This window comes from Neopelma chrysocephalum, unplaced genomic scaffold, assembly GCF_003984885.1.
Source record: "Neopelma chrysocephalum unplaced genomic scaffold, ASM398488v2 Primary Assembly neopelma1_75, whole genome shotgun sequence".
NCBI classification, from domain to species: Eukaryota; Metazoa; Chordata; class Aves; order Passeriformes; family Pipridae; genus Neopelma; species Neopelma chrysocephalum.
In genome coordinates this window covers 1,556,088-1,568,557 of record NW_020897736.1, presented here as the reverse complement: position 1 = coordinate 1,568,557, position 12,470 = coordinate 1,556,088, and the positions used below count along the sequence as shown (strand labels likewise).

At 39.0% G+C, this 12,470-nt stretch overlaps 1 protein-coding gene across 1 annotated transcript in view; it reads right to left on the bottom strand.

Annotated features, from left to right (window-relative positions):
• Nucleotides 1-1,796: 1,796 nt before the first annotated feature.
• The window catches only part of LOC113970029, a 12,296-nt gene continuing 1,622 nt past the window's right edge, over nt 1,797-12,470 (bottom strand). Inside the window, exons 4-6 of the mRNA XM_027688504.1 lie at nt 9,668-9,872; nt 9,232-9,282; nt 1,797-2,388 (exon numbers count right to left, since the gene is read on the bottom strand). Coding sequence (XP_027544305.1) covers nt 2,310-2,388; nt 9,232-9,282; nt 9,668-9,872 — 335 coding nt within the window. The 3' untranslated portion in view covers nt 1,797-2,309. The remainder of the gene's footprint in view (nt 2,389-9,231; nt 9,283-9,667; nt 9,873-12,470) is intronic.

Sequence of the window (12,470 nt, the reverse complement as noted above, 5' to 3'; positions counted from 1 at the left end):
GCATCAAATTATTGCCAAGTGTGCACAAGCCTCTTCCCAGAAGATCTGGCCCGGGGGTGAATAATGTACTTGGTGCATTTACAACACAATTACAAGGCAGGGCACAGAGCCTGCACTGCCCTGCTCCGCCTGTTTGCCTCAATTCAGACACTCTCACTCGAGCTACTCGGGTAAAAGCAGCAGCTTTACAATTTTTCCCACAGTACATTTCCCTCCTAAAAATCTCCCACATGAGCATTCTTACTCCTACAGCTCCACCAGTGCTAGCACATGTGGGAGGGCTGGCATTTTTGGTACAAGAACATTTGGACCCCCTCTACAGTGTCTGCTCTGCCCCCTTGAATACATTTGCAATTAATCAGAGGAACGTGTGACAAAGGGTGGTCTGCTGTGAAAGGTGCCCAGTGCACTTGGACTTAATAACCCCTCATTTCATGTGGATAATGATGCTCTCTTCCCCCCTAGACTTCCTTTTTTTCCTCCAAACTGAAAAACAATTAAAAGTTCTGATCTGCTTAGGAAAAGTGCTGTAAGAGAGCCAGCTCTATATTATTATATTGTCTAATAGACTGTAATAAAACATTATTAAAATTGAAGCAGTTGAGTTCATTTTGAAATAGATGATGTCTGCAGATAAATGTTCTTCAGATTATTCTCATTAATATTTTCACATATGTTATACTGGGTTTCATATAAACATTGTATGATCTTATGTGGTATGTAGTCAAATAGCTGGAATCCATTAAAACCATGCTCCAGCTGTGCAATCACTGTCCTCACAAAGATACATTTTTACATGTGGTTAATGCCAGGAAGAATCCACAGCTTCAATTATGGGAACATCAAAATATGTTGTTTATTGCAGAAAAAAAGCATTTGCAGCAATTTAAAATATCCAGTCAACACCACACTGCTAAATCTAGATAATAGAAATCCCAGAGAAATTTGAGCTAAATCTGTCTGGATTATAGCAGTGGGATTATCTGAATGCTAAATTACTGTATATGTTTTACTCACAAACATGAGCACAGACAGTATAGGAAGATGGATGACTATGCAGATCGCAATAAAACCCATCCCCAAGAGACTTTTTCATACACTAGGTAAACAACCCCTCTCAATTTATCAAGCATTCTGGATTGAATTAATGCTGTCATTTACTTTGCTGTTGCTGTGTAGAGGAATATGGTTTAACGTGAACAGCTCCTTTAGCACCAGACAAATAACAAAGGTTTTCTCTGTGCACCCTTCACAACACACAGTGTGCAGGAATATGAATTGGCTGCCGTGTTTGTATAACTGAATTAAAGAAAATACAACTGTAGTTCAGTGTGTAATCAGAAAAGCAGTTATACGCAATATTGAAAGAAAAGATTAACGCTGGTTGTCTTAACAAGACCTTCCCTTCCCCTCCCCCCTTGTTTACACACCAGTGTCTCTGGCTTTCTAAGGACATACAGTGGATGAACCTGGACTGACCTGACACATAGCATCTCTCAAACTTTCCCCTTGAATGATTCACAAATGTGTGAGCTGGGACCAAAAAAAGCAAAGAGGAAAAACGCAGGGTACTGCTCAGGCTGAGTGAATTTGAAAGAGGTGAGACTGTCCAAGTGTGCCACAGAGTCCCTCCCCTGCTGCAAGTGCACAGCTCCTGACTGCAAACACACACTCCTGACCTCGCCAGTTTAGCTCCATTTGACAACTGGAAGAGAAATTACCTTCAGTTCTGTTCAGGCGGGAATTATTCTAATTCTTATTCCTCTACTCAAACACTAGTTTCTATTGCTCTCTGATGCTTTCTTTGATATTCTGTGTGCCCATGCACTGCACAGTTACGTGGCATGGGAAGCAGTTGGGAGGGCTTTCCAGGGAAGAAGGCTAGACAGTAATTGCTGCTTCCTGTGAACAGCTACCAGCTGATGTAGATATGGCCACTTTCGTTTCCCTCTTCCTTGTTCAAATAATATATGTAGCTCTGTAAACAGATTAAACACAATTCTGGATCCTGAGAAACCGTCAATGTAATCCTTTGGTCAAAGTACAAACAAACAAACGGACCAGCCAGGGAGTTCAGCTGAATCCAAATTTTAAGATACGTAGTCTTTGGCAGAAAACAAATTCAGAAAGGTCACCAAAACCTTGCTTTCTTACTGAGGAGGAGGGATTATTATGAATAAATGCCATAGAAATTTGGGCATGATAGCTGTTACTGTCAAACGTGTGCATGTGCCAACAGACTGGCAATGTCAGCACTCTCTGGTGTCTGAGATAACAAAACGCCCCTTCCATTCTTCAGTTTTTCTCCCTCAACCAAAGGAGCAATTTCTCACTACTTCTGCCACTGTTTCATCTGCTTTTGTGATGAATGTCTGAACACTTGTTGACCTAGAACACAAAAGTGTAGCTGTTACGTGCACTGTCTGCAGCGTGGTGCTCTCACGGAGCTGAACCAGCGGTGGCAACAAGAAGCTATTTTAAGAGTGAAAGGTTAAAGTCACCTAGACACAAATATCACAGCATGAGTGGAAAGCTGAGTTAGTGAGCTCAGGTCTACTCTGTGTCAGTGACTGCAATTCGCATTGCAGAGACTCCAGGTCACACAGCACCCATCCCAGGGCGGGTCTCTGCATCTTAGTCTCTGTCACAAAAATAAGGTACAGAATAGAAAAACTTGTAAAATAGGTAAGGCAAGCGAAGAAGTGCAGGTTGGAAACTGCTAACAGGAACACTTTTTTTAAAAATGGAGCTAAAGCATGAGCAAAAGTAAATTCCAAAAGAACTGGGCAAGACACAGTATTGTTTCATATCATGTTACTAATTTAAAGGATAAACACTTTGATGGACTGAAACATTAGGAACAGATTTAAAGCAAAAGAAGAAATATTCTAATTTCAAACAGTACAGCACAGTCATAGTTAAAACAATAAAATAGGGTACCTCACATTACTTGCAGGAACAAGATATGCTTCTTCCATCTCTTTTATATTCATTATGAAATTTTTTTCTACTGTAGCCCAGACACAATTTAAACTATTCCCTCTGCCAGGAGAAACCAAACTATAAAGGCAAATATTAACTCACATAGCATGTCATTCAGGTAAAATAAATATGTTTTGATTAGCATGAGCAATATTTCAGGAGATGGATTGATTTCCACTCAAATGGAGATGAAAAAAATTGAGAAATTTCATTCAGCAATGTAGCTAGATAACAGCTAACATGCTTATTACTACATATGAGCTCAACCACTTTCCTGAAACAAAATCCTAACATTAGAATGAATCTCCAACAAAACTCAAATTTCTGTAAAACACTGAATGCTCAGACACACAAGTGGTTGGCACTTATCTAACAGCTGTTCAAAGCAAGCCAGAAAGGAGGTAGTTAATTTTCATTTCCTGTTGGACAGCTGACCACATAAGGAAAAACAACATTGTACATGGCATGGAACAACATTCCATGCAGCTTCATGGCTAATGTCAACACAGTTGGATAGGCTGCATGAAAATAAACCACAACCTTAGTGGAGGTGGATTCTCTACTACAGGCCAGCACTTGGTCATGGTGCCAGAGGAGCACAGGGGAAGGATGCATGATTGCTGTTCATGCTGTACTGGCTTCAAAAATAAAAAGGAAAAATGAACTTATTTTCCCTGCCATTACCTGCTTTTTTCCTCTTTCACAAGCAATATGTTACAAAGATTTTTCCAGTCCTTAATTTCCCATTGTATGCTGGTTAAGTGACTTCTTCTCTACAGCCTTCTATATTTTTGACTTTAAAGAGTCCTCAGAAAAACCTCCACTATCTCTGCTCATTGCACTCACAACTTAATGTGCTGAACTCTTAACAGCTCTTTCTTCACTGTCCCAGTCTGGCTTTGGAGACCCTTTCCTTAGATCATTCACCAAGGTTAAATGAGCTCTGACAAAGCTTTCTGGGGATCTGTTTTCCTTTTGCTCAGTTTGTGTGATCTCCAGCATCATCTCCCAAATCAGCCAGAGAAAGTTCCTTCTCTGATTTCCTCTGCACATGGGACAGGCTGTGTTGTTCTGTGCCTCAGGCCAATGAATGGAGCAGAAGAACATGAGTAACTCAGGCCTACTGCAAAGTTGTTAAACAGCAAGAGAACAGACACCAGGGATGCTGTGAGCAAACCCCTGAGAGTCTGACACTCAGAAACCCCTGCTCCTCTGCTAAGTTAGCTTGTTAGAAAATATGAAAATGATTTTCTTGTATTCAGTATCTCCTTAACCTGATTTTAATTTAAAACTATTCCACTTCTAACTGAACTAATTAATCTTCTAATATTTAAAACAAGGAGAAAGGCTAATTAAGAGACTTCAGCAACCTTACATGACCAGCACACTTTACACTCCTTTTAACTAGTTCCTAAGAAAAGCCCCGATGTTTGTTGCCACTGAATGCATTAAAATTCACATCAGAGATAATGCCTTCCTGTATAAACAGTGCCTTTACAGTGAGTGCAGCAGCTTTTCATGCTTCACAGTATCAGCTGGGGGGGGGGTTAGTGCATTTTTGGACTAAGTTTGCACTAAGGCTATCTCCTGCAATACAGCTGTTAGTTCAGCCTGGTTAAGCAGTGATAGGCAGGTGATCCTCACAGAAGTGAAGCCACTGTTCTGGAGGTGGGACATCAGTTTATGACAATCTCAGTCCAGAATTTATTATTTTAAGTTTTAATTCTATTTAAGTACATTTTAAGACTCAATTTACAATGAAAAGAGGCACAACCGAATTATGCTTATTACCAGAACTTTTACATGTTTGTTCTTGCATCAAAAAAATTATCAAATGCAACTTTACACTTATGTGTAAATTTTTCAATTTACTGATACCAGCAATAATTCTACAATTAATATTTTCACACTTCGAGCTATCTTTTTGTGATAGTGAGAATTCTTTGATGAAAACATTTGCTTTTATCTCTTCATTCAACTTGCTGCTTTTTATGCAGTGGCGTGATCTTACAGAATCTGAGTTGCCAGCACTGAAGGAGAATGTCCAAATCTAAGTACACAAAATAGCTGTTCCAATGGATCTTTTTCTTTTCATCAAGTTCTAGTGAAAAGAACCCACAACCTAGTCTTTGAACTTAAATGCCTTTGGAGTGCTCTTTTTACTCAGGACAGCCAAAGGCATAAAAGCTGATCTGTTCAAAATTAACTTCAGCCAGTTTCTTCTTCTTTCCTACCTTGTTAACTAAAGGTTCAGAACATTTGAACACAGACATTCACTTAAAAATGCTAATAAGCCAGTTGACAAGAAATTTTAAATGATTGAAGAGCCTTTTACCTGTCACTGCATCGCTTGTACATCTGTTCTGTAACACTCAATGAATATACAATACCTAAATTAAGTAGTGATTAAACTTTGTTTAGGAATGAGGACAGTAAGGAGCAATGGGATGGAAGCAAGGGCATTTTACTTTGTCTATATATGCAACTAATACATTTTGTATTTATGTACTTGTTTTTGTTAGGGAGTTGACATCTTAGGTGTTTTGGTATTGTTAACTGTTGCCTGATGAGGCAAAACCTTAGCTGCAAGAAGGGAAAAAAACCACTTTGACCACACAACAGAAACCTTTAAACCTCTCTCAGATGGGCCTGGCCTGGGAACTGAGCTCAGTGTCTGGGGTTATTTTTGCTGTAGAGAGTTTCTTCAACAGACAGATGTTTCCCTGTGCCCAAGTGTCCCACAGCAGCTATGTCAATCTGACCTCTGCATTTCCTCTCACAAAGTGATTCCCATTACAGACACCCTGCTTTAGTTTAAGCTGACTTGCACCTTACTGCTAAGGCTGATTGCAGAGATGGGAGCTTGGCAAAGTTTAAGAACACATTCGACATATGTACCTTCCAAAAGACTCAGTCCAATTTGTGTTGGTGTGTAGAAAACAAAGCCTCTGTACTTTTCCTGGTGATTGTGCTCACATCAGAGATGTTCCTTAATGTTGTTGGGATCTTGAATGTGAGGGACTCCTCAGAGTGCTGTGGGGCATCTGCAGCAAGAGATGACTTCAAGAGAAATTATGGGGGCTCAGCATGCCTAAAAACGGTGCTTTGTATTTTTAAAAGCTATCAAACATTCTGTTGTTAAAATAACATCTCTTTTTTGTGTGGCAGAACAACAAAAAGAAACCCCCTATGAATTTCTGCCGGCTCTGCAAAAACAACAATTGCTGTCGGCATTTGTTTATGAAAACAGGCAAGAGATAACAAACCAGAGTTCTCCCCCAGCCAAGTCGGAGCTACACATCTTTTACTGCAGCAAGAGAAAAACTTCATATCTCCTCTAAGCTGAAGCAATTTTGCAGTGCAGTTTAATGCACAAACAAGTGTGTTCATACTGGTGGTTTACACAGGGGCACAGAATTTGACTTTTAATTCCTTTTCTTACACTGGCACAAGTTTTCTAACAGAGAGCAGGCATTATCAGGGAAGCCAAGGGCTGAACTGACACCACAAACTCAATTAGCATTTCTTTTATCAAGCAACACAGAATATGCAAAAACATGTTTTATACTAGGTTAAGGCTACCATTGAATGCCAACGCTGACATTTTAAAATATTATAACTTGTTTTTACTTGTTACATCATATTAATTTGCTTGGTGATAGCACACTATAGTCACTGAATATTTCAAAACCAATATGCCTTACTCTGCAATGAATGAAAAATTAATAAAAATATGCATTTTGATAGTAAAGGCCAGACCTGTTGTGGTGCTGTCAACACAGCAAAGTAACTCTGAAAGCCCTCACCTGCATTCACCCTTGATATGCACACTCAAATATATAACGTGGCAAACCCCATGAAAGCAACAGTATAAAAAAGTGTTTTCCTAATGACTTTTATGCTCTGTAGCAGAACATAATCTTCCAAGTGAAGAGGAACTGGATGCAAGTGCTGACACACCTACGCAAATGAAATATTCATGATGAGCAGAAGAGGGTTTGGCTGTTTCAGGCTCCGGGGTTCTGGTTCTAAACACCAAACTGGATTTCTTACTGACAACAGCAGGGACACAAACAACAAATGCAGCCCAGCAATGAAGGGTGGGATGAACAGGAACAGAACGGAGAGATTTGCACTTGCTCCTCTTATAACTGCAGGGCCCTGCATTTTGGTGACAAGATTGTTCCTTTTCCCAAATCTGCCCTGTCAATAGAATGCCTCTCTGTTGGAAATGAGCACCTTGTTAGCTCTCTTTAATAGAAGTGAGGTGGAGTTGTCTTCCTGAGATGGAGATCTAACATGTAAAGTGACAGTCTTTTGGAGTCCCAGTGCTCAAATACAGAGGAATATATTCAGCTCAATTTTATTTCTAGTTTGCAATAAGTAAAATAAAAATTGTGAAGGAGGAGTCACTGATTTGTTTCAACTTATGTCACCTTTGTTTAAAACAGGATGAGGAGGTTATTTCATTTAGGAAAAAACTGTATACTTCCAGAGCAGACCAATGAACATTGAACAAAACTGTCTGGTAGGAGGGCCTAAGGGACTGATTTTGGTCCATGGGTGACATGTAAAACTCTTTTCTTTTTTTCTCATTTAACTTCACACAGTATTTCAGGCAGGAAATGGCATAAGATTTCCAGTTGCAGTAAAATGAATTATCCCTCTGTAGCTTTGGGAACAAGCTAGGAGACAGCACTTGAATATGTTACAGCAGCCTTTTAAGGGTACCCTCCATTAGAAATGTTGCATCTTACACAGTAGGAGGAATTTCCATCATCAGGGAAAGGTATTTCTCCTTTACTTCAACATTGCCATGTTCTCAAATCCTCTGACCATCTGTACTGGAGGACCATGTGCTTTTTTATTAATTTTCAATGTGAGATAAACTAATTCCTCTGTTTTTTCCAAAAATACCAGCTACCACTACCACAAAAAAAATCATACAATTGTCATAACAACCTGGTAATATTACAGTGGCCACTTTGAAGAGTGGTCTGAAGAGTATTTGCCAAACCTTTTGATCCCTAGTAATCAGAACAGAAGTGCCCAAAATCCAGAGATTAAAGGATTAGGCCTCAAGAAAGACTTGTGGTATTTCAAGAAAATGTGACTGATGCTCACCACTTATTTTTTACAGTGCTGATGAGATTTAGTGTTTAAGGTCCTTTCCTGTTCAGACATAAAAGCTGCTGTAATCAGAGTATTACTAGGGAAAACTACTCTGGTTGGGGATTCAATATGTTTAAATTGTTGAGCCAAGGTTATTGTTTGGATTAGGTTAGGAAGGATGACACTGAAATAAGTAAGCCCCAATAGTGCAGTGAAGCAGAGAAGAACAAAGAAAAATGTTTGTATTTTTAAATAGGAATCTGGATAGCCCAAGTATGCTGGTTATAGCCATATAAAAAAATAACTTAGACCAGCCTAGAAACTAGGTATTGTATATGTCTACACAGCTACTGGAAACAGAATAAACATTTCCATGGCATTGAAATCCATATGAAAGCAAAACTGGAGACACTGGAGATGGAAGAGACTTAATAGGTCAGCTTGCCCATCCCCCAGCCCTGTTGTCCCTCAAAATCTGTGGGCCTGGTTCCCACACACCTTCTGCCACACAGAACTTGGCACAAGCACTAACATCCATCAGGGTCATTCTGCCAGGAAACAAGAGATACCAGGTCATACTGGTGGTAAACCAGCTTAGGGTATCTGTCAGTAAGGGCTAAAGATCTTGCACAGACTTCACAGATCCAAACAGCAGCTTTTTCACAGGACATTCGTGGCTATGAATAATACTTGGTCTTCTTTGTATTTTAGGGAGTCATTGAGATGCATGAGCAAATATCAGCCCAAAAATACAGTCTAATATACAATCATGCCATTTCAAACACCATTGGATTATTATTACTGATTAGGGGGAAAAATCCAACAGCTGTCTGAGGAATTCCCTTCAATGTCTGGATTATTGATTTAATACCTACATATTGTCTAGATCCTACCATTCCACTAACGTTTGAAAATGCTGTACATGAGTTTACATTATTTTTGTCCTGTGATTGCACAATAATAATGTATTTCAGTCTGATTTTTAGGTGAATTTGTTAGCTGTTATACATGCCACACAACAGGAGTATGAAATAGCAATTGTATCTTTTAAAATAAAAACCAAGACAAGTATTTAAAGCTAAAAAAAAAATAAAATCCAGGTTTTCAGACGGCTGCTAAGTATTAAATTCCACTTACAATTCATTCCAAAATTCTGCTCTTCTCTCTCTCCCCTCCAGAAAATTGGAACTAGAAAAAGGAAGGAGAAATTTAAGGTAGAGAAACTATTTAAGTGTGAAGTGGCTGTAATGGTTACAGTTGCTCAGGTTACGGTGATATGCTTTGGATTTAAGTTTTGACATCCTCTCTAGCACATTTAGAATAAATAAGTAAACAAACAACTGCCTGGTAGCTTTAAAGTATTTGCCTTCATCTGCCGGTGCTGCCTGTCTCTGGTTTACTTCCTCCTGGCTGGGCTGAGTCTGCCCAGGGTGCGGGGTTTGTTCTGTGCGTGCCCTGCTCAGGACCACGAGACAGGGAGCAGCCCTGGGGCAACACACACCTCCTGCAAGGGTGCAGGGCACTGCTGCAGAGCCCTGTGCCCACAAACAGGGCTGCTGACTGAGAAAAGTACCTGTGTTCAGGCCTAAGAGCGTCAATGTGGTGCGGGAAATGCTCCCTCGGTGACCGCTTGACCCGGAGCAGGGTAATCTGAGCAGCACAGATGGTCCTGGGCAAACAACCTCCCCGACAAGGAAGAATGAAACACTCTGTGTCACACTGCCTCAGTGAAGCATCCCTCTTTCCTAGGACGGAGGTATGGCAGGCAGCAACAAGTCCCGTAAAAGATTTTTTCTTCCAGAGGTGGAATCAACAGAGGAAAGACAGATAAATGAGAGAGGCCTGTAGTAACAGAATTTTAATTGACTTTAGGTCTACCACACACTGAAGACAATATATGGCTCTTAACATGATTCTTGGTCTAAAAATGGTGAGCATTTGTGCATCGATATGATGCTTTTTATTTGTTTACAGTGGGCCTTACAAAAAACCCAAAAAGAACAAAAGCTTGAGCCAGCACATCAGCTGTTGTCTCTTTGGTCTGATACATTTGCAATGATTTTTATGGAAGAAAACAATGTGCCAAACCACTACTGTTCCCCTGTTCCTGACAAGTAATGTGATATACAGTGAAATCCTGTCCCGTCCTACAGTGTTGGCTGTTGATAGTATTCGAGGTCTCTACTACACATCACAACTTTTATGAGAAGAGCACAAAATTCTGTATAATGAATCTTTAAGCCAATAAGAAATTATGAACAAAAAATGTGTCTAAAAGTGTAGAGATAATAGCTTCATATTAAAATCTCATGCTTTTATATTTTTATTGGGGGAGGAAGCAGAGATCACACAAAAGTTTGTGCCTATAGAAGGAAGAGGGCCATAGGAAACAACTAAATAACACATGTGCTTTGGTCTAATCAAAGTTAAACACTGTATATTGACTCTGAGCAATCTTCTGCAGTAACTACTGCAACATCTCAGCAGCCACACACATCCCTCTGTCCCAACCACTCCTGCCAGCTGTACTGATCAAGCTCTTCTGTTCTGTGATCTACCTCCTCCTTTGCTGGAAGAGAAACAAAGGCAACACAGTGAACAACTTCGTTTTGAGTCTAACATTTCTGTTAGAGCAATTTAATTCTGGGATCATACGATCCTCAGAAAACAAAAATTGAAACACTTGAAAAATATAGATGATGTGCTGCTCTAATCACAGAGGTCCCAAGCAATAGGTCCCAATACAGCTCATTATGGTCATAAACACTGATCTGGTTAAAACCTGCACCTAACCTACTGTACACTTCAAAGCAACAAAAACATTTTTATTTTACAGTCATGATGTTTGAGTCAATTTTAAAAAATATTTGAATGGAAAAATGGAAATCTGCTAACAAATACTATTGGCTAAATCTTATACCATACCAATGCTATGCTTTCAAATGCCTCTCTTTTTTTTCCAGATAAATACTGATATACATTTTCCTGTCTCCTTATGTATCTTGCTATTGGTTGTTGTTTCTAATATAAGCCTATTCTCTACCCAGTTACAAACTATGTATTAGAGAATTAACCACATCAGGTCACATCAGGTCAACTTTAAAGTGATAAAACCTTAATGGAGTAAGGGATCAAGAAAGTAACAAAATCTCTTATTTCTGTTTTCAGCATCTCTGGAGAAATACTTTAACGTTCACTAAGAAATACTTATCCAAAGGTACTAATCTTTTCATATTATTTCAAATATAGGTACTTGAATTCTAAATCCAGTTGATATAATATTTCAATAAAATAAATAATATTAAATACACCATGTTGTGGATCTTAGAAATATTGTGCAAATCTGCAATCCTAATATATACGTGTTATTATTCCCAGAAGGCTCTAAAGAAAAAGAACCTTGTGTTCCTGTGTTTGTTAACATATTTAATCATTTATGATATAATAAATTACCCCTCTTTTGTTTATTAAGACTTAGATAAAAGCTGGCTACAAAACCAGTGGCTCTAATCTCTCTAATCTCAACCAGTGATTTTGTTGCCTCAGTATCTAACTAGCAGAGATCCTCTAGCTAATACTTTTGGCATTTTTGAGGTGTTGTGCTCTTATAGCTATATTGTACAAGAACTTTAAAAACAGTAAAATTATTACTAAGATCATATTTTAGTTCTGCAAACAGAAATAGTATTTTGGGGGAAAAAGAGTTGCTGTTTGGAAAGAGCATCTTTCTCCTCATAGCTTTCATCCTGCCAACCTTGTTTCCCTTCTCTAGTTCCTCTGTTTCCCTTAAAAACCCCCAGAACCTCACTAGAGGGGTTTTTAAAACGTGGCTTTGGTTATGATGTGTTCATGTCTCACGGAATCTACAACATAATCTATCTTTTCCCCTGTGGAGGTTAGATTTCTACTGCTGACCTCGCCTTTCTTGTTTCTCTAATCCAAAGGCATAACCGATGGAGTTAAATTCTGATTTTTTTTTTTGAAAGGCCACCATTAACCTCTTTTTTTGTTAGTAAAAATCCAAAAGTTATCGAAACAGACTGACTTCTTGATAGACAATTTTTTTCAACATCTCCATAATGTGTCTCACAGGCTCACTCTTTTCCTCCTTTGTGTCAATACCTTTGTATCAACGTTAGTTTCCTCCTTTGTGTCAATACCTTTGTATCAACGTTAGTGTTAAGAACTTCAATTTTCTATATCGATATTTCTATTTTTCATCTCTCACCAATCACATTTGTCCTGTCTTTCATTTCACCTCCATTTATCCCATTATGCTGCCTCTCTCAATGCTCAAAATCTCCAAGCATTTCTTCTGTTTTGAAACTAATACTTCTGAAGAAATCCTTCAGCTAGGCACAGACCTTCTACTTCCA